Genomic DNA, 27,713 nt, shown 5'->3' on the forward strand with positions numbered 1-27,713 from the left:
ACTTTAAAATTACACCTCACTTGTGTTAAGTATCAGTAAATCTGGAAACATTCTTTAAAGTCCTTAAAAGCCAAGAGCCAATCAGCAATATTGTTACTGGAGTTCCCATCATGGTGAAGCAGAAATGAATCTGACTAGGAACCATGAAGTTGCAGGTTCGATCCCTGGTATCATTCCGTGGGTTAAGGATCCAGTGTTGCCATGAGCTGTGGTATAGGTCACAGATGTGGCTCAAATCCTGCATTGCTATGGCTGTGGTGTAGGCCAGCAGGTGTAGCTCCAATTTGACCCCTAGGCTAGGAACCTCCATATGCTGCGAATACAACCCTTAAAATAAAAAAAAAATTAAAAAATAAAACAATATTTTTACTGAATGTACAGTGTGGCTGTGGCTGCTCACAGCTCAAGCCATTAAAGAGGCAAGGTTAGTGGAAAGGAAAGGCTGCTTTATTGCATAGGCTGGCAACCAGAGGGGAGGGCAAACTAATATCTAAAGGCTAACTCCCCACACATACCCCAGACAATCAGTGGGTAAGAGATTTTATAAGCAGAGGGAGAGGGCTATGTGCAGAAACACTACTCTGATAGTCACCTTGAAATTGCTCATGTGGTGGTCTGATCAGTACCATTTGGATTATTTTAAGTACAGTTAGAGGGTTGGTTTGTTCTCATTTCTTTGAGGCCAGTTCTCAGAACTGTGACAGCTTGTGTCATTATCATTGCTACAGTCTGGTCATCGTATAGTTAACTTCTTCCACCTGGTGGAGGTTTCAGTATCTACCAAGGAGCTCACAGGATTCTGTTCAGAATACTATCTATAACCCGTGAGGAGGAATTAAAGGTCTTTGACTTTGCTTACTGACTATTATTATTTTGTCTGTTTTTCTCTGCTCCTGTATTTTCTTACTTCTCTGATTAAACTTATTTTTTATTTTATTTTTTTTTCAGGGCTGTACCCATGGCATATGAAAGTTCCTAGGCTAGGGGTCCAATCAGAGCTCTAGCTGCAAACCTAGACCACAGTCATAGCAAAGGGGATCTGAACCAAGTATGCAACCTACACCACAGCTCATGGCAACACCAGATCCCCAACCCATTGAGCAAGGCCGGAGATTGAACCCGCATCCTCATGGAAACTAGTCAGGTTCACTTCTGCTGCGCCACATCAGGAACTCCCTAAACTCATTTTTTGACTAAAGTTTTCTCACAGATAAAAGGGGGAAGGACCATAGAGTTCTGGTCCATTTTAATTTCCCCTTTTCTGTGATGCTCCTTTTTCTTTGAGGAGGGATAAGTACAGAACAAGAAAGGGAATAAAGTTTTGGATAGAGGTTAATCTGAACTTGGCAGAAGAACTTGGTTTTAGTTTCCATCTTTGTTTAGGTTTTACCCAACTCTTTGAGGGAATGGGGCAACGACCACTCTGGCTACTTCCCACTGAAATGGAGCATAGTGCTGGCTAATTTGGAGAATAGACATAGAGTTTGAAATAAACTTGACCTCCAAGCTTAGCATCAATATTTTGTATTATGAAAACATTGCCTCTCTCTTTATTTTGTCATAGCACATGGAAAAACATTTGAAAATTAGTAGACATATTACAATGAGGATAATAATCAAAATGCAACTTTGTGCTATTCTCTGAATGTATTTTTTCCTTAATGGTTAAAGCAGATGTACAACATGTGTTTAATAGGCCATAAACAAGCTGTTTAGACTAGCCTAAAGTTCAATTTCAATAATATATAAGTTAAAATGACTTTTCCATACATCAATATGTGAAAATTCCTTCCATCAGGTTTCCATTTTGATTGCAAATTTTTCCATAGAAATCAGTGGCAATCAATATATTTTCCAACATTGTTAGAATGGCTCAGTTGCCTGCTCTGAGTCCTTTATGACCCTTGGTGCTGGGCCTCTTTTTTGCCTAATTCTCCAAGTTGGGGGAAAACTAATCAGATATGATGAACAGGCTCAGAGGTATTAACAGGGAAAGACTTTATAGGCCATATATTTTGTCACTTATACCCAATTGTCACACAAGCACTGTAATGTACTTTTAGCAGTAAACTTAAAGCCAGCAGTAATACACATCATAAGTGGTCATACTCTGTGAAAATTTCACTAGACAATTTTTTTCCATCCTGAATATTGGGGTCAAAGTATGGTTAGACATAAAACAATAGCTTCCTATAAGAATTCTTTAAATTTCTTATCAATATTGTTCTCTGAGATGCCTTAAAGCAACTTATAATCTGTTATCAAAAGCAGCTCAACATTCTAAGAAAACTCTGTTCTAACAGGGAGAAATAAAACCAAACTCAAGTTTCATACCAGTTTGCTATTAATAGCAAATTTCATGTACTTAATTAAATTCAATCTAATCTTGATCAATCCTGACAACATACAAAATTCTTTTTTCAAAGTTCCAAGTTCCTTTTTTACAAACCTTCTATAATTTTTTGTATTTATATAAATTTGTTCCATTTTTTTCCCATTCAGAAACAACCAACTATAGGACAAAATTATCATCATAATTTTTTTTCCCTCAACAAATACATCTCCATTCTGTATATGTTCTCACACCAACAACACATAGTCTACTTGCTTTATGCACTGAAATTATCATTTTTACCTATTACAATTTTTAGTCATTAAAAACCTTAACAAAACCAAGAAATTAGTAATTGAACTGTTATACCAGCAGCTTTTGGTTGGCAAACATAAGAACCTATTTCATAACCTCTAAAAAGTTACATTTTTCTCATAGCACAATTTCCCTTTAATGTGGTACAAGGTGCATGTTTAATAAACCCATACCCACTTTGGTTTTGGCCTGAAATTATACTAATTAATTCAAGGGTGAAGTCTCAGGCAAAGTGGGCTGTGTTTGTATTTTAAGGACATGATAAGAGTTAACTTCAATGGACAGATCTTCTAGACAGAAAACCAATAAGGCAACAGAGATCTTAAATTAGACAATAGAAAAATAGACTTAATTGATATTTTCAAGACATTACATTAAAAAAACCCAGACTATGTATTCTTTTAAAGTACACATGGAACACTCTCTAGGATTGGGCATGTACTAGGGGACAAAACTAACCTCAACCTCAACAAATTTAAGAGTATAGAAATTATTTCAAGCATCTTCTCTGACCACCATGGCCAGAAACTAGAAATCAACCATAGGTAAAGAAATAAGAAAAAAATGACTACATGGAGACTAACATGCTACTAAAAAAATCATTGCGTCAATGAGGTAATCAAAAAGGAAATTAAAAAATACCTCGAGACAATTGACAATGAAAACACCAAATCTGTGGGATGCATCAAAAGCAGTTCTTAGAGCAAAGTTCATAGTAATATGGGCCTTCCTAAGAAAAAAACAAGAAAAATCTCAAATAAACAACCTAACCAACTACTTAAAAGAATTAGAAAAGTAACAAAAGTCAGAAGAAGGAAGGAAATAATAAAGATCAGAGAGGAAATAAATAAAAGAGAGATTAAAAAACAATAGGAAAAAATCAATAAAACCAAGAGTTGATTCCTTGAAAGGGTAAACAAAATTGGAAAGCCTCTGGCCAGGCTCACCAAGAGGAAAAAAGAGAGAATCCAAATAAACAAAATAAGAAATAAAGAAGGAGAAATCTCAACAAATACTGTTGAAATACAAAAAGAAATACAAGAATACTATGAACAATTATATGCCAACAGATTTGACAATCTAGAGGAAATGGATAACTTTCCAGAAACACATAGCCTATGAAAACTGAATCAAGAATAAATAGATAATTTGAACAGACCCATCACTAGAAAGGAAATTGAACATGTACTAATAATTTAAAAAAAACTTCCTATAAATAAAGTCTAGGAACTGACTTCACAGGTGAATTCCATCAAACACGCAAAGAAGAATTTATACCAATCTTTCTCAAACTTTTCCAAAATATTGAAGAAGAAGGAACATTCCCAAAGACATTCTATGAAGTGACTATCACCCTGATACCAAAACCAAAGATACTACCAAAAAAGGAAAATACAGGCCAGTATCTTTTATGAATATAGTCACAAAAATTCTCAAACAAAATTTTATTAAACCAAATGCAACAACACGTAAAAAAGATCTCAAATCATGACCAAGAGGGAGTCATCCCAAGTCCACAAGGATGGTTCAACCATTCAATGTAATACACCAAATTAAAAAAATAAAAGACAAAAACCACATGATCACCTCAATAGATGCAGAAAAAGCATTTTACAAAATTCAACATCCATTCATGATAAAAACTCTTACCAAAGTGGGTAGAGCGGGAATATATCTCAACATAATGAAAGCCATTTATGACAACCCCACAGCTAATACAGCACTCAGTGGAGAAAAGCTGAAAGCCTTCCTGCTAAAATCTGGGACAAGGATTCCCACTCTCACCACTCTTATTCAACATAGTATTGGAAGTCCTAGCCACGTAAATCAAAAAAATAAATAAATAAATAAAGTTATCCAAACTGGAAGCAAAGAGGTAATACAGATGACACGCTACTATATATAGAAAACCCTAAGGCCTTCACACAAAAATTACTGGATCTGATAAGTGAATTCAGCAAAGTATAAGGATACATTATTAGCATTCAGACATTGGTTGCATTTCTTTACATTAACACTGAAATAGCAAAAAGAAGATATAAAAAGGCAGAAACTTCTTAAAATGCAACAAAAAATAAAATTCCTAGGAATAAATATGACCAAGGAGATGGAAGATTTATATGCTCAGAACTCTAAAACATTAATAAAGGAAATTAAAGAGGATGCAAAGAAATGGAAAGATTTCCCATGCTCTTGGATCAGAAGAATTAATATTGTTAACATGGCCATTCTACCTGAAGAAATCTACAGTTAATATGATCGCTATCATATTACCCATGACATTTTTCACAGAACTAGAACAAATAATTCAAAAATTTGTATGGAACCATCAAAGACCCAGAACTACCAAAGCAATCCTGAGTGGAAAAAAATCAGGAGGTATAACTCTCCAAGACTTCAGACAGTATTACAAATTTATAGCAAAAGACAGTGTGGTACTGGTACAAAAACAGACCTATGGACTAATGGAATAGAATAGAGAGACCCCAGCAATAAATCCATACACCTATGGCAAATTAATCTTTGACAAAGAAGGCAAGAATATAAAATGGGAAAAAAACATTCTCTTTAGCAAGCGGTGCTGGGAAAATTGGACAACTGCATGTAAATCAATGAAGTTAAAACACACCCTCACACCATGCGCAAAAAAAAAAGAAAAAGAAAAAAGAAAGAAAAAAACCACAAAGTGGCTTAAAGACTTAAATGAAGACATGATACCCTAAAACTGAAAAAGGCATGGAGAAAATATTCTCTGAAATAAATTGTACCAATGTTTTCTTAGGTCAGTTTCACAAGGCAATAGAAATAAAAAGAAAAAATAAACAAATGGGACTTAAAGCTTTTATACAACAAAGGAAAAAGTGAAAAGACAATCTACGGAATGGGAGAAAATAGTTGAAAACAATGTGACAGACAAAGGCTTAAACTCCAAAATATACAAATACTCATACAACTCAATAACCAAAAATCCCCAAACAATCCAACAAATAACCAATTGAAAAATGAGCAGAAAACCCAAATAGACATTTCCACAAAGAAAACATATGGATGGCCAATAGTCACATAAAAAGATGCTCAACATCACTAATTATTTCAGAAATGCAAATCGAAACTGCAATGAGGTTCCACCTCACACTGGTCAGATTGGCCATCATTAAAATGTCAACAAATTAGCAAATGATGGAGAGGGTATGGAGAAAAGGGAACCATCCTACATTGTTGGTGGGAATGTAAGTTAGTGCAATAACCATGGAAAACAGTATGGAGGTTTCTTAGGTAACTAAATACAGAACTACCATATGATCCGGCAATCCCATTCCTTGGCATATATCCAGACAAAACAATGATTCAAAGCATACATGCATCCCAACATTCTTTGCAGCACTAATTCACAATAGCCAAGACTTGGAAGCAACCTAAATATCCATGGACAGATGAACAGATTAAGAAGCTGTGGTATATATATGCAGTGGAATATTATACAGCCATAAAGCCATAAAAAAGATGAAATAATGCCATTTGCAGCAACAAGGATGTAAATAGACATTATCATACCAAGTGAAGTAAGTCACACAGAGAAAGACAAATAACATATGGTATCATTTATATGTGGAATCTGAAATATGGCGCAAATGAACCTATCTACAAATCAGAAACAGACTCCAGACAGAACAGACTTGTGATTACCAAGTGGGAGGGCAGAGGGAATGGGATGGACTGGGAGTTTGAAGTAGTGGATGTAAACTATTATATTTAGAATGGGTAAACAAAGAAGTCCAACTGTATCGTATAGGGAACTATATCCAATCTCCTGGAATAAACCATAATGGAAAGCAATATTTTTAAAAAGAATGTAAATGTGTGTTTAACTAAGTCACTCTGCTATACAGCAGAAATAAACATATACATTGTAAATCAACTAGAATTTAATAAAAACTAAAATAAACAAAAAAGAGTTAACTTCAAGATTTCTCCTAGGCATATTTTTGTTCTTTCTTGGTCAGAATTCCGAAAACAGTATTTAATCAAGGTAGGTTTCTCTAAATACATACGAAAAAATAACCAGTTTTGGAATTTCAAGAGTTTCATCTTAAGCAATTTTTTTCTGAGTCTAGAAAATACTGTTGCCATACATTGTTTTTAAAAAATCATATTTTTCTTTGGTCATAGTTTCATAGCTCAAATCTTTCTAATGAATTGAACATGAATTTCCTGTTTACAAAAGGCAACAAGAATACCAATCATGCAAAAGTAATACACGCACATCAGAAGACAAAACTGTCACAAATTCTCCAAGAGGTTGACCTATATGGAGTCCCCAGCACTCACCAGCACACACAGTCCTCAAGGCAGACACATGAGTTGTTAGTACCAATTGGCAAAATGACCAAACAGCACCTCCTACTCACACATGGTCACTGACAGCAGACACATGTCACAGCCATTTAGCACAAATGCCAAACAACACTTTGTGTTCAAAAGAGGGCTGCAGGTGCACAGAGGAGAACTTACTGCGTCTTGGGCCTCATCAGCTCGTCCAGATGCATCTTTCCATTTCCCTGAGAGAAAGCGGAAATTGGCAGCCAGTGCTGAGCAGAAAAGAAGCAGGGAGGGTGCCCAAACAAATGGTTTTGGCAGCTTTGGGATACGTCCCCTAGACTCCCCTCTGGCTGGTAGCAAGTAGCAGTGGGCTCATCTCGGCCATCCTGGCGCTGTCGCAGCCACAGCTCTACTTGAAAAACTAGGAGCCTTATCTTGCAAGAGCGCAGCCGGTCAGGGGTAAACCTCCCACCCTCTTAAGTAGGTCCATCTGCTCCCTGCTCAGAAGCCATTAAAGAGGCAAGGTTGGTGGAAAGTTTGCTTTATTTCCTGCTCTGTTAACCAGGGTGGGGGGTGGGGACTCATGTTTAAAGGCAGACTCCCCTCCCACTGGCAACGAGTGGGCAAGAGCTTTTAAAGGGCAGTTTCACAGGGGTATAGGTGAAGGGAAGGGGCCATAAGCAGAAACGGCAGGGTCAGTTCTGACAGTCACCTTGAAATTGGTCTTGCAGTGGTCTGACCAGCATCATCTGAATTGTTTTAAGTAGAGTTAATTTTCGGTTGCCTGGTCAGTTTTTTCCCATTTCTTTGAGGCCAGTTCTTAGAATAGCTTCAGTTTATGTCATGGCTACAGTCCGGACATTAAGCAGTTAACTTCTTCACCTGGTGGGGGTTTCTGTCTCTACAAGATAGTTTAAGGGATAAGGCTCAGAATAAGACCTATAGTCCTTGAGGAGGAACTAAAGGTCCATGACTTTGCTTAATAACTAAACTATGATTGTTTGGTTTTGTTTGACTATTTTCCTTCGTTTTCCATTTTCTCACTTCTCTAATTAAACTTACTCTTTGACTAAAGTTTTTCTATAGACAAAAGGCAGGTGGAGGACAAGGGGTGGGGGAGGAACAGAGAGTCCTGCATGAGCCTCACTATAGCAGCCTGATGTAATGCAGACTCAAACTCCAACTTCACTGCATCCTACTTCATATTTTTTGCCTAAACTATTTTATATTATCACTAATGTGATTATTTAGAAAATATTTGTGTTTAACTCTGCTTTTTGTTTTTCTTAAGCTTAAATACGTCTTAAATCTGTTGTAATAATATCCACTTATATTTGAGCTTTATGTGCCTACTACATTATTTCTTGAATACACTCTTAAATAAACAGAGAAATATTAAAATATATTCTATCATAGAACTAGATACCATGGGAAAATCCAGCACAGTGGAATGAACATAGGCTTTAGGATAAAATGAAAGGGTGTTCAATCCAGAACTTTGCCATTTCCAAGGTAACTTTTTCAAAAGTCAATTCCTCATATATTGACAGAATTGTGAAGATTAAAGGAAAACATGTAGATCTCCCAGTAAGCCTTCTATAGATTACTTAGGTGCTCAGTCATAGTTGCTTCAATGGTGTTGATGTTTCATCCTTTAAACAAAGAGTATTCCTTTTGGTCCCCGTCTCACTCCCTCTAAAATGCTATTGACCATTCTTACCCTAAATACAGCCTTACAGAACCAAAATAGCCTAATTTTATGTAAAACAAGAATCAGCCATACCAAATGCATTGAGTAAAAATAAATATGCACAATGTAAAAATAAATAAGGACAACTCTTCGAGTGCAAGCGTGGATGGAGGACAGAGAATTGTCCTCAGACACTGCGTCCATGCTTCTCTCCCATCTTGGAAATATCTTGTGGGCCCTCCAGACCTTGGAATCTTTGTCTAATAAAACTGAGGGGATGAATTCTTTTTGCATATAAAACATTCACTATTAATACCATCCCTTTTCTTTCTTGCCCTCTCAACTTTTCTCTTTTTTATTCTTATTGTAAGAGCATGTATAGAGCAAATGTGACTATGGAAGAGAAAAGATCTTCAATGGGGGTTTCAAAAAAGGATTTCTGGGAGTTCCCTGGTGGCACAGTGGGCTAAGTACCTGGCGTCACTGCTGTGGCTTGGGTCAGTGCTATGGCCCATGTTCCATCCCTGGCCCCAGAATTTTTGCATGCTGTGTGCATGGCCAAAACAAACAAACAAACAAACAAAACCAGAAAGTATTTTTCAAGTTCAAACAAGTTTTAGCTCAAGGTCTCTTAACCCTTCTCCTATTGAACCATCAATCCAAGGCCTTATCAGGTGTCTGATCCACCTCCCCACACCCCTACCTTTCACTAAATGACACCAACTTGCTTTTATTTATTCTTATCTTGTTGGGGGACTTACATTCTCAGAGAGAAAATAGGTTACAAACAGGAGCAGAAATCAATACCTGGAATCGAAACCATGGACAGAAATTTTCGTTTGCATTTTTTTTTTTCCCTGAGAGAAAAGTGCTTTGAGTTTTGATTGTATGGTACTGGCCTCTGAAGCATTTAATTAAGATGTCTGAGGCAGATAATAACAAATGTGAGGGACTGGGCTCCTGAAATGATCACCCTGAAGACAGATCAGAAACAAACAAGTGGCAAAGCAAGAATACATGTTTCTCCTTCTGCCCCTTCGTCTTTTGGACTCAGCAGTCTGGGCACACATATGCCCTCAGAGGTTGGCCTGAATAAAGAACAAAAAAATCTGTCTTAAGCAGACGGTTTCCAGTTCTAGAGCTGCCATGATCAAAGGAAGATCTAAAACTTACTTAAGTTCTCTTACTCTCAGTTTCCGTCTATGAAAATGGGGATTATTGGAGTTCTTTTGTGATTCAGTCAGTTAAGGATCTGGCATTGTGGTGTGAGCTTGATCCCTGCCCCAGGAACTTCTATATGTCCTGGGCTCAGACAAAAAAAAAAAAAAAAAAGAAAGAAAGAAAGAAAAAAAGAAAATGGAGATTATGCAGGTTTTGGGGAAAACTGATTAAGAAACTGTTCTGATTATATATTACTGTATACTGTGCCATTCAATAATTTAGCGATAAGTCGATGACTATGTTATTTCACTTATGAACTTTGTGGATCAAGAATTTAAACAGAGAAGAGCCAATGTGGCTTGTCTGTGCACCTGCCTGGAACCTCAGCTGAGAATACTCAAGAGGGTGGAGGTTGACCTGAGTGGATGAGGCCTGGAAATTCCTAAAGACTTCTTCCCTTGCATATCTGATGCCTGAACCTAGATGATGCAGTTGGCTGGGGATCACTGATCTCTCTAGATTTAGCATCAGAACCTCTCCAAGTGATTCCTCCAAAAGGCCTCATCCTTGTAGGAACCTTAGTATGGTCAGATTCTTTACAAGGCAACTCAGAATTCTAACAGAAGTGCTCTGGCAAAACCAGGTGGAAGCTGAATGATCTTTTACCATCTACCGTTGAAAATCAGGCAGTGTTATTCTCACTGTGCTCTTTGGGTTGGTACATGCTCTGCTCCCTGAGACTCAAGAGCAGGACACATAGATACAGTATTTAAGACATGTTATATTTAAGAGTATCATGCCCACACCTGGAATATTATTTGATCTCCAGAAATATCGTAGATCAGAATGCCACCAAATCAGTCCCTGTTGTAATAATACTACAATAAATAAATCTTAAACTATATGAGCATAGCTTTCCTAGGGCACTTTGATATTCATTGATTCATTATCCCTATTTATGCAGAAGAAATATTTTTCCTTATTTTGGAAATTTAAAAAGTGACATTCAGAGAATTTGTCAGTTCCCCAAAGTCACAGAGCTAGTAAGCAGTGTAGCTGGGAACAGAACTCAGGCTAATTTATAATTCAATTGGCTTCACTTTGTAGAGTAAATGAGAATGAATGCTCTCAGATATATATGCATGAGGTTTCATTTTCTATTGAACTATACTTGATTTATAATAAATATATTAGTTTCAGGAATACAGCATCATGATTCAATATTTGTATAGATTATAGCCCATTTAAAATTGTTATGAAATATTGGCTATGTACCCTGTGCTATACAATATATCTTTGCAGCTTATTTATTTTATACATAGTAGTTTTATACCCTTCCCTCCATCTTGCCCCTCCCCCCTTTCCTCTCACTGGTAACCACTAGTTTGTTATCTATATCTGTAAGTCTGTTTCTTTGTTATATTTGTTAATTTTTTTCATCTATTAGATTCCACACATAAGCCATGTTATACAGTATTTGTCTTTCTCAAACTTAAGTTTAATACCCTGTAGGTCCATTCATGTTGTTGTAAATGGCAAAATTTCATTCTTTTTATGGCTAACAGTACATTGTATATATACACACCCCCTCTTCTTAACACATTCATTTGTTGCTTCCATATCTTGGCCATTGTTAATGGTGCTGCTGTGAACATTGGGGTGCATGTGTCTTTGCAGATTAGTTTGCTTTCTTCTTTCCTTGGCTATCTACCCAGGAGTGGAATTGCTGGATCACGTGGTGGTTCTGTTGCTCTATTGTTATCGATAGATGGAGGGCCAAGTCTAGGCTTCCCATTGACCTCTGTTGACACCTGAGCACAGGTAGAGGGCTCTCATTAATTGCTGGGTGCAAGTGGGAGTTCTGGCTCCACTTGTAGTATCCACTGACTTGGTAGTGAAGGTAGCCTTATTGTCCTGAGCAATACAGAACGTCCTGAATCTCCACTAGCTCTCCTCTGATAGGATCCCAGGAAGAGGGGCAGGGACATCATGTTACTGCCGAATGGAAGGAGATGTCCTGCCTCCCCACATAGTCTCCACTGACACCACAGATCAGGATGGATGGGGGTCTCATTCCTGGCTAGAGGGGATATAAAAAAATAATTATGTAAAAGACCTACTTTGCAAACTTATAAAACTTCTGTGGTAAAACCAGGATCTCATTTTCTCTAGTTAGAGAAAAAGGTTCTGGGGAACATGGGTGTTCCCACTAAAAGAACCAAGTATGTTTCATTGGAGCAGATGGCTGAGATGGAAAAAAGCTGGGTGTAATAAAGGGTGTCTATAAAATCCATCAAATAAATTATTAAGTGTTGCAAAAAGAGCTCAATGTTTTAATTGTATTTCAGGAGTTTGTTCTGTGTGTGGAGGCAAAATGATAAGGATACATTTCAAAGGCAGCCTCTCTGAATGACTTCCTCTGAAATTGTATAGAACTAGTAGCCTTCTGATAGCCTCTAGGTTAAGAATGACGACATGACACAGAGCAGATGGTTTTATATTATTATGACCTGGAAATAAGCATTTACCTTGGCAGTTCCAAAGAACCAATGAGTCAACTATCAACTTCAGGAAGGAGGCAGCCCTTTGAAATGCCTGCAGTGCAAGTGGCCCATGCTTTCCCAGTGATTCAGCAGGTTAATAATTAATAACCTCTAAGACTTGTGCAAATGATTATGCAAGAATACATATCCCACTGTGAATTCTTCACCCCTGATACACTCAGGCTAAGTGTTTTGTTACCAAATATTCTTTGCAGTGGTTCTTAGCCATTAATCTAAAGTTTCTGTGTTTATTGAATGGCTGTGAATGGACCAATTTGTCATTGACAAATATTCAGTTACCTTTGGTAGATGAGAGAAGTTAGAAATGAGTGAGAACTCTCCAGGTCTCCCCACCTCCTCCTACTAAGTTAACACTTAACAGCAGACTTATTTCTGCTACGTGTACAAATACCTATTAGCAAAGCAGCATTGGCTTCCTCTGTGTGCAAGGGTGGGAAGGTGAAAGCTCTGCTCTCAGTCCTTTCATACATTCTGAAAGTATTTGGTGGGAAATGATCACTCCAGGAAAATGCAACAATTTTGTAGCAGTAGAATTCAGTTAATCTGAGATCAAGTATCAGAATCTCCCCATAGTGGCTGAACACAGGATACTGGGTTAGGCCTAGTGATCCCTTCCTTTAAGCCAATCCACACGTCCTGAGCACCAGTTATTTAACCCATGAAAATTCATTTCTGATCTCCTTTATATCAGTTGACAAACTTTCTAGAGTTAATCAAAGATAAAGATGCTTTCAGTAATGGCAGACGCTGCTTAGGGGTACAGTCTTTCGATAAGAGCTTTCTAAATGCTATCATTACACTCCAAATATTTATCTTTAACTAGGGTACAAAATTTTTACCAGAAAATCTCAAGTAGTCACTGAATCTAATTAGCACATGTACATATTACATGCTTTAAGTTGTATAAAACCAAGGTTTGAAGTACAAATTAAACGTAGCTCTTAAAATAGTTATGATAATTATTTCTCTGACAAGTAAATAAATCCACCTTAAGATGTGTATTATTTAAGTCCTTGTACCTGTTCTATTAAGTGATTTGATAGTTTTGTGAAACGAACAATTAGAAGAGTTTGCTGTAATTAAAGGAGTAGTTTATGTGTGATTAAGTTTCTAACTTTCGAGTCATAATTTAGTTAATAACTATTCAATTGAATGATTTTGAAGCTTGAAACTTATGTCAAAATGAGAGTGAAGTTGTCCAGCATTTCTTAAGAAGCAAGTACAGTCAGCCCTCTGTATACACAAGTTTCAAATCTTTGGATTTCAACCAACCACAAATGAAAAAGACTTAGGGAAAAAAATTACTGAAATTTCTAAAAAACAAAACCTGAATTTTTCTGAGCTGTCAGCAACTATTTACATAGAATTTACAACTATTTACATAACATTTACCTTGTATTATGTATTATAAGTAATCTAGAGATGATTTAAAGAACATGGGAGGATATGTGTGGGATGTATGTAAATATTACACCATTTTATATAAGGAACTTGAGCATCTGAGGATTTTGGTATTTAAAGAGTGGGGGCGTTCCTGGAATCAAGCCCCTGTGGATACCGAAGACAACCTTACTGTTAGATAAGATTTAAACTTGTTTTATTTTAAGAACTTAAGAATTAGAAATGAACATTGTAGGGAGTTCCCATTGTGGCTCTGCCGTTATGAACCCAACAAGTATTCATGAGGAGGCAGGTTTGATCCCTGGCCTCGCTCATGGGTTGGGGATCTGGTGATGCTGTGAGTGTGGCTACGGTGTAGTTTGCAGACATAGCTTGGATCCCATGTTGCTGTGGCTGTGGTGCAGGCTGGCAGCTACAGCTCTGATTCCACCCCTAGCCTGGGAACTTCCATATGCCGCAGGTGCTGCCCTAAAAAGATTAAAAAAAAAAAAGGAGATTTTACTGCAGTGAACTCGATTAATATAATTGTCAAAGACATAGATCCTCTATCCTGAGGTGAAATCTATCCTCCTTTGTACCATTTTAACTTTGGGGAAGCATTGTTCAGCATTTTAATAGCAGGTTTCTGCCGGTGTTAGACAAGTTTTTTAGCCTCATTTTGTCATCAGGCATTGAGGGCACCACCTATCCCCCCAGATTCACAATTGGCAGAGTCTCATTTCTTGAATATGATATATTATGGAGTTTATTCATTGAATCCTTCTCTCATTCTCAGGTGAATCCATATATTTTGGGCAAAAATATGAATCAGGCACAGACAGCTAAAGGTATGAAAAAACATATCTTGTCTTTACACTGCTGACCTGTGTGTCTGACCTTCCTTATGTTTTCACCAGACCATCCTTCAAAATTCACCCCCTAAGGCGTTTCTTCCCCTGGGCCTTCTCTTGCTCACAGGCTGGATAAAGGGCCTCCAGTGCCTGCTCCCGTGGTATCCCAATCCCATCACCATGGTGACAATTATATTATCAGATTTATTAATATTATTTGTATACCTATCTCTGTTTTCATGTTATATCATAAGGACAGCCTAATGTCCTTCAATTAAGGATAGAATTACATGTTCTGAGCCCTTATAGCTTTAGCACTTAACACAGTATGTGGGTCACAGTAGAGAATCAAATGCTGTTTGAGTGAATAAATGGATGGATATTGGATTCTTTCATGAAGGCAGTTGGAAGCCAGTTGATAATCTTAAATGTGATTGTGATTTTTAAAAGATTTTTGGAGGGGAGCATTTTGGTAGTAGTGAAGGACTACTACTATTTGGTAGCAGAAGGAGCAAGACTAGAGAGGCAGGAAGATCAGGCAACAGACATAATACTATATGAAATAACAAAAGATAGAACCAAAATATGTCCATGTTGGAGATGAGAACAGAACAGACTCAAGAAATATTTAGGAAGTAAGTAGATAGATCATAATGCTTAATTAGTTCTAGAGGGTGAAATAGAGGCAAACTCTCAGCTGATTTTTAAGTTTCTGGCTTACCCATTGGAAATAGAACCTTTTCTTGATATGGGGAATGTACCAAGGAGCAGACACTTGGAGTCCAATTTTAGACTAATGAGCATGTAGGTCCAGGGGACCATCTATGAAGAGAGTAGAGGAGGCAGCTGGAATAATTATAGCTTAGGTGAGAAACCAGAGCTTGATAAGTAGATTTGGAAATCATCATAGAAACAGATATGCTCCCCAGGCGGCGTGAGAGAAAGGAAGCAAAAACTTGGCAAACACCAGCACTGACCAGTGAGTGAAAGAAAACAAACCTGTAATGATCTTGGAAGGAATAGCTGGATCAACATGCAGGGACCGGAGTGAATTAGTTTGCCAGGGCTGCCAGGGGCAAATACTGCAGATTTAGGAGCTTAAACAACAGAAATTTCATCTCACAGTTCTAGAGGCTGGAAGGGCAAGGTCAAGGTGCCAGCAGGTTTGGTTGCTCCTGAGGCCTGTCTCCTTGGCTTGAAGAGGGCTGCCTTCTTGCTGTGAGTTCCCATGTTTTTTCCCCCTGTGAATTCACATCAGCATCTCTGGAGTACCTTCCTCTTCTTATAAAGTCATCCATCACATTGGGCCAGGGCCCCACCTCGGGCCTCATTTAACCTTAATTACCTCTTTAAAGCTCCTATCTTCAAATATAGTCTTAAGGTAGGGTAGGGCTTTAACCCATGAATTTTGGGGGGGTACAATTCAGTGAATACCATGGCGATACAACAGCAAGATGGAAGCCACAGGAAGGAGGTGACAGGCTAGTCTCCAAGGCACTAGACAAAGTAGTTATTCAGTGGCAGTGCCCATGAATTGTGCCAGGTGTATACAAGATGTGAGCCAAGCAAAAGGACTTCCCTATGGACAAAGAACAGCAGTGGCTGATTAATGAATAAGAGAGAAGGAAGCAAAGGGTGGCTCTCATCATTCCAGAGACATCCTAAAATACAAGGGTGACCAGGCTGATCAGCTTATCCTAGAGTATAGACTCTGGAGCTAGTCAGGCCTCATTCACACCCAGGCTCTGGTCCTTACTAGCTCTGTGACTTTTGCCAGATAGTGAATCTCTTTAAACCTCAGTTTCTTCACCCACGAGGTGGAGCGTGAAGTAACATTGTGAGAATGTTCTCCAAAAACTTCAGGACTTCTCACTGGGTGGTAGGTAGGATGAAGGATTCTTTTTATTTTCTGCCCTTGGCTTATCTATATTTCAGGGTTTTTCTACCTAAAATGAACATATATCACTTTTGTAATTTAAAAAAGGTACCCAAAAGAAGCTGTTCATGCTTTCTGTAAATGTCTGTTAGAGTCACAGTGTGTCTTAACATCTGTGAAGAACTGCAAACAAGGAAATGGATTAGAGAAAGTGTCCTTTTCATCTTTCCCTCTGGTGAAGACAAGAAACAGACATTGGGTAGAGCAGGGCACAGAATAGGATTCCAAGTTGAAAAGATAATCTGTGCTTTTGAGGACTTAACAATTAGGGGATAGAACTTCTCCAAATAAATGAATAATGATACCACATAGGACAAACATTAAAAAATAGATTAAATAAACTAAATGCTCCTGGGGGTTCTCCCAGGGGGAGGAGAGCTCAAATAACTGGAGGCATCACAAAGTGTTTCCTGGAGGAGCTAGCATCCAGGATGACCTGAGAGGCTGGGGGGTCTCTCACAAGTTCACTATTGTCTCAGTGCTATTGGTCTGCCTCACGATGGAAGGAAAATTGGTCCAGAGATAAGAACTGAGAATGCAGAACGGTGATTTACATGAAGAGGAATCTCCCTGTTCACAGATTTAATTGCCAGTAACCTCAACAGCTGCGTGTCCAAAAGTTCAGGGGAGACACAAGTTCTTGCCTCATCACAACTGGGAAATGCAGGGCTGACATTAACCACATTTTGATCCAGTCCAGTTGTTTTTCTGCGTGTGTGTCAGAGTTTGTAAAGCTGGACAAGCGAAGATATTCAAGCAGTTTAACTTTCGTTCAAGTTGGTTTTTATTGTTTTTTCAACTTGGTCAGGACTTAAAAAGTACTCTCTTTGTTTTTCGAGCCCTGAGTCATGCTTTTATTTTTTTTATTTCCATCAGCAAATGGCCTGCATTTTCCATCTGTATCTTAACCACCTATGTGAATACACAGAAATTTGTATTAAGTTAAATACACAACTTTGTGTGAAGATCACATCTTGATTGAGAGTATCAGAGTGCTCTTTCAGTGAGGCTCCCAAAAGGAAGGTCATACTGACACATTTTTAAGATTGTCCAATTGCAATATACAAGTGTTTACATGGCTCTGATTTCACTGTGATAGTTTCTGAGAGACAAGTTTGCACTTGGCAATGAATTCAGACTTAACTTCACAGGAGATGAGGATTAAATCGGAAATGTTAAAGGCAAACAAAATTAAACCCAACTTTAGTCATATATGAAGACAGAGACCACCAGTTAAATATTCCACCACAGAATCAGATACCTCAAATCTGGCTGATAACAATGTAAAACATTTGTTCTTTGCAACAAATATTAAAAAGAAGGCCTTTGGAGTCAATTGAGCATTTATTTGCCTCCATGTATTTTGGGGAATAAGGAAGTGTATGTATACTCTCCAGAGGAACTTGGGGTGAATTTAGAAGAAAAGAAAAAAAAAAAAACCCAAAAAACAAAACCACCTACTTCTCCATTTTTAAGAAAAGGAAGTAGTATGACATCATCCTCCCCTAAAACTCTAGTCAGTTTATATCTCAATTTGTTAGGTATTAGAATGCCTTTCCCTGAGTTATAAAATCATTAGAATGATTAATTTATTGAGTTATTGAGGAAATTAATTCCATTTTTTTTATGAATCTTGAGGGCCTCCTTTGTTCATTTATCCAACAAATACCTATTAAATATCTAGGTCCTGGGGATACAGTAGTGAGTGGAAGCTAAGATATCACTCCTGTCCTCAAGAAATCTGGACTTGAGTCCAAAGAGAAGGGAGAGGAAAGAATGGCACAGATTATTACAAAACTACAGCTGTAGTGGGCAGGCCGATGGTGCCAAGGGAATCTATAATAAAATGTCTGCTGGGGGGGGGGGGTCAGGGAGAGCTCACCCATCAAGGAAGTCACAATTCACCCCAGTAAGACCAGGAGTTGGCTGGGTGGAGAGGCAAGGAAAGACAGAGGAGGGGAAATGTGCCTGGGGGAAGGGGTGAAGCTGGGGCCTGAGGAACAGAGGCTCGTTCTAGGAGCCTGGAGGTGCTCTCAGCAGGAGAGGAGAAGCCCAAGGGAAGACAGGAGGGGACTCAAAATCACCTTAAAGGATCTGGTTTCTCCCTGTCTCTAGAGCAGCAGGAAACCATTGAGTGATTTTAATAGAAGGGTTGGTATAATCAGATTTGCTTTTTGAAAATCCAACTTTTTACTCTGATTTGAGAAATTGAGTGAAAAGGCCCGAGAATGGCCCTAACTGGGGACAAGTGCTTGGGAGACCCCTGCTCAAGGGATGATGGTGGGTGGCAGGGGTGGTAGCTGTGGAGGAAACAGGGAGAAGCTGATTTTGAACTCAACTTTCCTCCATGGTTTGAGTGGCTTTGGCGAGGCTGCTGGTGGGAAGGAAGATGTCCAGCCCTGGTGATTTCACCACACTTCCTGCTCCTAAATTCAAGAGCTAGGAAGTAGTCTTTTCCTAAAAGACACATTCAGAGGCAGCTGCAGGGCTGGGTGGAACAATGGTGACAAGACTTAAGGCTCCAGGATCAAGCAGAAGAACGTAGATTGATAGGGAAGATTTCAGGGGTTGGGTTTCCAGGGAGAGTTAGTTGCCTTTATTCTACGTAAGCCTGGCCACCTGCCTCTGCAAACAAGTTTTCTCTCAGATAAAGGAGTTTATTGTGAAAGGTCTCCTGATGGGAACGCTGTACTTGGAAGGCTGAAAGTAGGGTGAGCATATAAGTCATTATCCAACTGAGACACATGGGAACAAGAAAAGGGTTCTATTAATAATTTAGTTTTGGAACAGATGTACATCAGAATGGTTTGGGGCAAACCTGGTCAACCTAGCAAGTAGGGAAAGTTTAAAGTTGGTCCTGTTCTGCTACCACCAATGTCCCCCTTTTCAGGGGACAGACTCAGGGTTCTCTCCTGTCACAGAGCATTAGAAGGCAAGACCTGGCACTTAGCTGAGTCCCAGGCCACTATTTTCACACTTTCTGCCATACCTGACACACAATGAAGGTAACATTTTCCACTGTTACCACTCTGTGATGTCTTACCATGTACAATTACACACTGAGTCACCCCCAGGAAAAAAAGGCGGTTCAAAATGGGAGATATCATCCAAGAACTTATCAAAATGCTGTCTCTTAGAGGAACTGAGGCAGAATCCGCATTTTAACGAGACTTTCAGGGAGTCCATAAGTACATTAAACTTGGAGACAAAGTTTTGGACTTTCTCCTTCAGTAACAAACATGTATCACAATGTGACAGTGTAGGCATACATAATTGAAACAAAAGTTTAAGGAGACAATACTCTTCTATTTGAAAACCAAAAACGTGCTCACAACTCAGGTTTCAGCACCCACTGCTGGGTTGCCCCTGGGAGTTTGAAAACTCCGTTCTAAAGCACTGAAGAACAAACTCAAAAAGGGTAGTGGGGAGGGGAGAATGCTTCGCAGGGGTGCTTTGGAAAGGGTTCATGCTTTCTGCGTTCAGTGACTTTCTGTAACCCTTGCACTAGGTCGCTCCACAGTAGGTCCTCGAGCGAGGAACCGGCAACAGCAGCGAGGGGTAGCTCAAAGTCTGCCAGAGCCCCGGAGGGGCAGTCCCGGGGACGTGATTGGCAGCTGCGAGGGAGGGCGAGGGCCGGGAGCCGGGCCGGGGGAGCAGGCTCCGGGGCGGCGAGAGGTCCTGCCCAGCTGTTGGCGAGGAGTTTCCTGTTTCCCCCGCAGCGCCAGGGAGAAGTCGTGAGTCACTCGCGCGCCCGGCCCGACGACACCCCGCGCGCGCACCCGCCGGCCGGGCCGGCCTCCCGCGCACCCCCTCGGCCGCCCGGGCCCCTGCGCCTCGCCCGCTGCTACCCCTGCGCGCGCCGGGCGGCGCCACATCTGGCCGCACCGCTGCCGGCGCCCGGCGCGGGTCCGGAGGGCGCGGGTGGAGGCGCAGCGGGCGCGCTCGGGCCGGTCTATGCCGAGCGGCGGGGGCTGCCATGGGCCGGGGGCTGCTCGGGGGCCTGTGGCCGCTGCACGTCGTCCTGTGGACGCGCATCGCCAGCACGATCCCGCCGCACGTTCCCAAGTCGGGTGAGTGGCCCCTACCCGGTCTCGGCGCTGGGGTCCCCGGGTCCCCACCGGGTTGCGCTTGACAGTGGCCCGGGCTGCGAGCGCGGGCGGAAGCCGGGACGTGTCCCCGATCCCCGCGGCCCGGCGCCCCGCGCGGGGACGTGTGCGTTTTTCTTTTCCAAAAACCCGGAGAGTGGCCGTGGCGGGGGGCGCGGGGCGCACCCGGCCCCCTTTGTGCGGGAAGGAAGGGCGCCGTGCCGGCAGTCCTGGCCGCCCCCACCCCCGGAAAGGGAAGTTTGAGAAGTTGGTGATCGGCAGAGTCAGGACGCGGCCCGGGCGGCCTCTGAGCAGCGGGCACACCTGGTTCCCGGCCCAGGATCGCTTAGCAGCCCCTAAAGGGCAGGACACCCCATCCTCAGCTCCTGGCAAAGGCCACATGCCCCTACGTCGGCTGGCTTCTTGGCCTGGAGTTACTGAAAAAAAGTTTCAAGAAAAGGAGCGTTGGCAAAAGAAAGTTTTCTGGCTCCACTGCTGGCTTGGAGTGGATGGGGCAGGGAGTGGGGGTTGTCAGGTGGAAGGCAGAGTATTTACCGAGTGCCTGCTAGGTACTGGTGCTTGGTGCTGCGTGCTAGGTGCTGGAGATGTTGCCTGGACCGAACAACCCCGCCTTCCAGGCTTGGAGGTTCATTACGTTTGGTGGAAAGGAAGGGTTAAAATCCTAAATCCCCTACCCACCTGATCTTGATCTCTAGAGAGTTTTGAGGAGAGAAAAAATGCAAGAATTGCGTTCTTACTGATTTATTATGGAAAGTACCAAACCTCTGAGACCTTAAACGTTAGAAATTTTGTACCTCTGATCTACAGAACTGAGGAGCTGCATCTAGGGTCTGGTAACTGAGTCTTTGGACCTTTCTGGGCCTCAGTCTCTGCATCTGTGAAATGATGTGGTTAGACTTGGATCATTTTCCGTTCCTTTCATCTTTAATACCTAATGTCTCTCTTTTGCCCTTTGGTGACCTGGAGATGCACTGTATAGATTTGGAATAACTTGTAGAAGATCTGACAGCCCCTGTGGCTCTAAGGCACACACTTTGTTTACCAAGGACCAGAGGCAGACTTCCCTTTAGTTTTGTTTAGAAGAAATTTGCACCATGTTCTCCATGGGACAGTTCAGAGTACTTAAAGTGGATTGAGAACTTTTAAAAATTGTCTTATATCGAGGGTGGCGTGAGGATGGGAGTTTCTGATGGAATGAGGAAGAAGCACTATTGTAAACAAAAAATCCTAATGCAAATTTGTGTTCTACAGTTTAATAAAATCCCGCTGCTTTATTCTTGGATGTTTTCTTACATTGCAGTACCAGAGTGTTCAGTTCTCTCTGATTGTACATGAGACTCTTAAAAACTGAGTTATAGTTTGCCAATAAATATTTTAATGGGCACCCTTAATTTTCTATGTACATTGAAAGTCATTAAAACTTTTGTTTCAGATTACGAAAGAAGGAAATTAGCAGGCCCTGATTTTGTTAGGTTTTGTTTACAAGGATAAGATTTATGATTTGCAGATTCCAGGCTCAGTAGTTCATGAGTCAGTTTTAGTTCATCTCTATACACACTTTTAAATAATTAGCTTAAAAGTCTACTGGTGCTTTATTTGGGCTTTTCAACAGTGTTACAAACCCTGCAGACGTCATATTTCTGTGGAATTAAAGCCTCAAAATGGTTGAGCTAAGGAATCGTTTTGAATTAGTATTCATTTGAAATTATATTTTTGAAGATAATTGAAGGTCAAAGGTAGCTCTAATGAAGACAAGAAACGTAATTCCACTTGCATTGCATTTTCCAGGGAAGTAAATAGTTTCAGATTTTCCTAACATAATCAGTAAACTGTAAAGACATTTTTTTCAAAATATGTTAATGCATGATAAGATAAAAGGAAATGAAAATGTTTACAGCCTCATCTCAAGTTACTTAAAAAAAAAATCCATCTTATGTTCAGTATATTGACAAGTGAGCAGAAGATTTCAGCATAAGAGCAAACTTCACTAAGATATATACTTAAATGTTTTTTAGTTTTTATTTTTGACTTAGTAGATTCACTCTTCCTATATGCTCCAAATTTAATAATTATTCTTGGAGGGAAAACTTTAAATGTTTGAAAACACTTCATATATGAAAATATGACTTTTACTTTTCAAACACCTAACAAGAGATTCTTGTTGAGAACTCAGTGTTGGTAAAAGTGTCATATGGATAAAATTCTTTCTCCAAATCACTGCTGATTTTGTTAGAGTCACAGACAGGAAACCACTAGGTCCAGAATTTGATCTTTGGTCTATGGTCTATTTGTTTTTATTCCCAGAAAGCGCATTTTCACCTCTAGGCCACTTCCATTGCTAACATCTTATTTTTAAGCAGTTTTGGTGTATATAAGATACTCATCACATTTTGGATTCCTTGCCTTTTTTTCAAGGTGGAACCCTGCCTTAAAGTGATGCATCCTCATTGCTGTCTATGGAGCCAGCATGCATGCTACTTGGTCTCCATTTCAGTTATTAACACAACTTTAAAATTTTTCTTTTTTAAATTTTAATCCCATTTTCCAATTCAGAATGACACCTTGGGGAGTTCCCTGGTGGCCTATTGGTTAAGGATCAGGCATTGTCACTGCTGTGGCTCAGGTCACTGCTGTGGCATGGGTTCGATCTCTGACCTAGGAACTTCCTCATACTTCAGGTAAGACTAAAAATAAGAAAAGAAACCAGAATGACCCTTCAGTGGTGCCATTGCAGAAAGAGGCTATTCTTCATTCTTCCCTCTCAATAGTATTTGTAGTGCATCACTTTGTGCCAGGCAGGAGACTCAGACCCAGAAACATTATCTTGAATGAATGACAGACCCAGTCCTTGCCCCTGGTGAGTCTAACATATGGACATGTTGAGGGCCAGAAAAGGATGCTTATTTTAACCCTGGGTACTTAGGAGCATTATTGAATATTAGACCCTTTTGTCAAAACCTCTCTGCTGGGTGTTGAATGTTTCCTTCCAGTCCCTCCATAGTCTCTCTGAATGTGTTTTCATTGATCTCTTCCTTTCTGTACTTGCCTTGTTTCATGCCCCAAGTTGGGCCACCTCAGTTCTCTGCAGCCAGCATGATGGACCCAAAATGTACATCCAGTCTTTCCTTTAAGGGAGGCTGGAGGTAGAAGACTATAGGATACCCTCTTTGCAGTCAGGCCATCCTGGGTCCAGACCCATCTCCCACTTACTGGCTGTGTAGTCTGTTACTTTTTTAACCCTCAATGCCCTCATTGTAAAAAGAGGATGGTAGAGTTATGGGGAGGATTAAATCAAAAAATGCTTTAAAGTGCATAACATAGTGCCTGCAATGTGGTAATTGCTCAACAAATACTAATTTTCATATTATTATTAAGTCCTTCAGCAGGCCTACCAAAGCCTTCAGTGACCTGTTCCTATCTGCTACTTGCAGCTTCACATCCCACCAGGAGGAAGGTGCCTCCTTTCCATTCCAAACTCAGCATCCTACATCCTGCGTGCATTGGCTGGGAGCAGGGTAGGCAGCTGTGCCTTTGTTCAAGCTGCTGTCCTTCTGGAACACCTGCCTCCTGGATAATTTGCACTCATCTTATTAGATTTGCCTCAAGTGTCATCTTAAGGAAACCTGCTTTCTATGTCCCCGGTGTACCAAAAGTTTCTCTTCAAGAGACAGGCCTCTCTCTTTCTCTTTCTCTCTCTCTCTCTTTTTGGCCATGCCCACAGCATGTGGAAGATCCCAGGCCAGGGACTGAACCTGCACCACAGCAGCAACCCAAGCCACAGCAGTGACAATGCTGGATCCTTAACCTGCTAGCTGCCAGAGAACTCTGGGATAGGGCTCTCTTTTCACTGGTAATGAGGCAGAATTATATTTTTATGTGACTCTTTTGCCCACTAGGCTTTTAATTCTCTCAAAGGCAGTGGGTTTGTCTTACTCATTTCTCAGTCTCTAGGGTCTCTTGTAGCGCCTGGCACATCACTTAGGGTCCAGGAGATACTGGGCTGAGCCCCCACTTCATCCTCTTGGAGGTCGTGCAACCCCGTGGAACATTTTAACAACCAGGCAGACACTGTTTATTGGGTGTTGGGTCTGAACCGTAAAATCTTTGCTTTTAGTGAGAAGAGTTTTGACTCTGATCTCAATAGGCAGGTTGGCTGTTTTAGACTGTGTCATTGGTTTGTTTATTCGGATGAGCTATGGAAAAAGATGCTTCAGCTTCTGACACACCTGATGGAAAGCTACTAGAAGTTTGCAACCAACCCTTTTAGCTATACGTTTTGAATTTGTATAGGGCATTTGAAGCCATTGCAAAACTTTTTAAAAGTTTCACCAAAGCCATTTTAGTATGTACTGAATCCTCTCATTTTTTTTTTTTTCTAGAAGGTTATGGAGAAGAGACTTTATTAAAAATGAAATGCAGAAATCTAAGTTTAGCTTTGAAGTTTCTTTTTTCATCAGGGTCTTCTGTTTTGGTTTATAAGCAGTGAAGCAGAGTCGGTCTAAGGGAAGTGCAGCCCTGGGGCAGCGGCTGTCTGCGGAAGAGCAGTGTGGATATTATTTAGGCCTGATGCAAACCACCAAAACAGGTGAAAATAGGGTGTGGAGGAAATGTACTTCCTGGCTACAGCATGGCATGATTTAGCCAATTTCCACAGAAAAGCATAACTCTGTCACCTCGTTGGCTTCTGCCTTCCAGGTCTGTTATGTACAATTGCAGCAGATAAAGTCATGATTTTCAGTGGAAATGACTTGGCCAAAAGGCCTTAGCAGCAAAAATGCTAACCATTTATTTCACACTTCTTTTCCCTGTCATATTTTGCTCCCTGTGAACTTGTTGCTTCTAACTAAGGCTGGATAACAGTAATTCTCCTTTTTTTGCTGGATGTGCCAGGGGGTTTGGAAATTGGCTCATCTCAGGGACAGATCAGAAGCAGGGAGGACTAACCTTTGAGAGTCCACTCTGAGCTGGCCACCTGACATTATCTAATTTAATCTGTGGAAGAAACCTACAGGATAAGTTTCATTATCTTTGTTTTATAAATGAGGAAGACAGAGGCTGCGCAAGGTCAATTCAGGGGTATGTGTGTTTTCTAACCTGGCCCTGCTTGCATTTTGCTTGGCCCTTTTCCCTGGTGTATGTGTATTGGGACAGAAGTTAGCTCGTAGGTCAAGGGATGTCATAGTCAAGAAAGGAGAAACTTGGAGTTTCCATTGTGGCGCAGCAGAACAAATCCAACTCAGAGCCATGGGGTTGCGGGTCTGATCCCTGGCTTTGCTCAGTGGGTTGAGGATCCAGCATTGCCATGACCAGTGGTGTAGGTCACAGACGCAGCTCAGATCCTGCGTTGCTGTGGCTGTGGCACGGGCTGGCAGTTGTAGCTCCGATTAGACCCCTAACCTGGGAAACTCCATATGCTAAAAAGCAAAAAAAGAAAGGGGAAACTTACCATCTGATAGCCACTCAATGCTCCTTAGATCATGATTTGTTTTGCTCGCATGATCTGCCTCTTTCCTGATTGTCACCTGATTGTTGTGGTACTACAGGAAAATCAAGAGAAGATAAAGATTTTTTTTCTTCCTCAAGTTAACTCTGCTATTCCTCGCCTGATTGTTGCATTTTGGTGGTGGGAATCGTTGCTGGTGACCCCTGCCTTTGACCATTTATGGCTTTTGGACATACACCATTGTCAAAGATGTGTACCGTCAACCCCTAGCTTCCAGGCATATAGGACCAGCATCTGTGTATAGACCTCACACGGCTGCTGGAGAGAGAGTAGAGTTGACCCACTGTCACAAAGGGGCATGATTTGACTTTTGAGGTCCAACTCACTGGAAAACCTGGAGGTGGTTAACACTCTTCTGCCTTTTACCTGCCACAGTCAGCGTTTGAGGTCTTGGTGCTCACCATGGAGCCACTGCCTCCTCGCCTGTGGTCAGCTTAGGATCTCCTGCGTAGCCTCTTAAGAGTTCACTGGTGACTGTATTTTGTTCACGGGGCTGAAGCTCTAGATCATTAGAATGGATTTAGAGGAGGGCAAGTCCCTGTGATGGATGAGATTATATCTGGGAAAGGCTGCCCACTCTCAAGACCTGGAGCTCTTTATTGTATTTATTTTTTTCCTTTTGGGTTGATGAGATATTCTCCCTGTCCTCAGTTTTTTAGCTCCATTAAAATATAGGCTTAGTATATGGGCTAAAGGAACCCCTGCCCTGGGTTTGGGGGGCACTGATTTTATTCTTCTCTGGTCAAGCCCCTGTCTTTGGGGTGAGGTAACTCTGGGCCTCTGAATCCAAAGTTTCCCCTCTTTTAGGTCATGCTTCAGGTGTCTGGGGGCCCCAAATTCACTGTTCAGATCACTGGGGAAAATCTTTTTCAGCCTCCATTGACCATTGCACCCATTTTCTTGGGGCCTTCACAACCACTGGTCTATGGGCCTGAGGCGTGGGGAAGGGGCAGCTGTGTATGTGTGGGGTGTATGGCCGTGTGAGTGCTAAGACTTGGGGCGTTCACATTGTGGCTCAGCAGGTTATTGAACCCTTGAGGATGTGGGTTCGATCCCTGGCCTCACTCAGTGGGATAAGGGTCCAGTGATGTCGCGGCTGTGGTGTAGGTCAGCGGCTATGCCTCCGATTCGACCCCTAGCCTGGGAACTTCCATATGCTCCAGGTGCAGCTCTAAAAACCAAAAGAAAAAAAAAAAAAAAGATTTGGGTGTTTTACACATGTCACAAGGCTCCGCTTGATACCGGATGGAGCAGGTATTGGAAAGAGGAAGGTAGGTGATCAGCTAGGCCTGGGATGATGGTCCTCCAGTTCGAATTCTGGACTCTATATAGTTCGAAAGTTGAACTTGGTCTTCCAAGATGTTATGAAGGTATATTTGTCAATCAAGGTAGAAGCATAAAACTTATCTCATAGAACAACTTGTTGTCATGATTTATAACTTTCAATATTCTGATCTGTGGCATATGGGCCCCTGTTTATCCTCCCACCTCAGGCTTCAGTGCCAGGGGTGAATCTGTACCAACAACACACCTTTGGTGTTGGGGTATAAAATTC

The 27,713-nt window shown here is 40.9% G+C and overlaps 2 protein-coding genes across 12 annotated transcripts in view; one reads left to right on the forward strand and one right to left on the reverse strand.

Moving 5' to 3' along the window:
* LOC110256378 (uncharacterized) overlaps positions 1–7,488 on the reverse strand; it is a 411,636-nt gene extending 404,148 nt beyond the window's left edge. For all 9 annotated transcript variants that reach the window (XR_014822564.1, XR_014822566.1, XR_014822563.1 and 6 more), the window contains exon 1: positions 7,160–7,488. The gene's annotated coding sequence lies outside the window, so the exon portion shown is untranslated. The remainder of the gene's footprint in view (positions 1–7,159) is intronic.
* Positions 7,489–20,253: 12,765 nt separating this feature from the next.
* Positions 20,254–27,713, forward strand: part of TGFBR2 (transforming growth factor beta receptor 2) — a 91,519-nt gene continuing 84,059 nt past the window's right edge. For 2 of the 3 annotated variants that reach the window (XR_014822194.1, XR_014822193.1), the window contains exon 1: positions 20,254–20,619. Coding sequence is in view for 1 of the 3 variants with exons in the window: in NM_001444827.1 (NP_001431756.1) it covers positions 20,526–20,619 (94 nt within the window). In the remaining 2 variants the exon portion in view is untranslated. 3 annotated transcript variants of the gene reach the window in all.

This window comes from Sus scrofa, chromosome 13 (genome assembly GCF_054392235.1).
Source record: "Sus scrofa isolate SSC_HxYL_T2T_F1_AM1 chromosome 13, Sscrofa_HxYL_maternal_Yorkshire_Landrace_v2.0, whole genome shotgun sequence".
NCBI lineage: Eukaryota > Metazoa > Chordata > Mammalia > Artiodactyla > Suidae > Sus > Sus scrofa.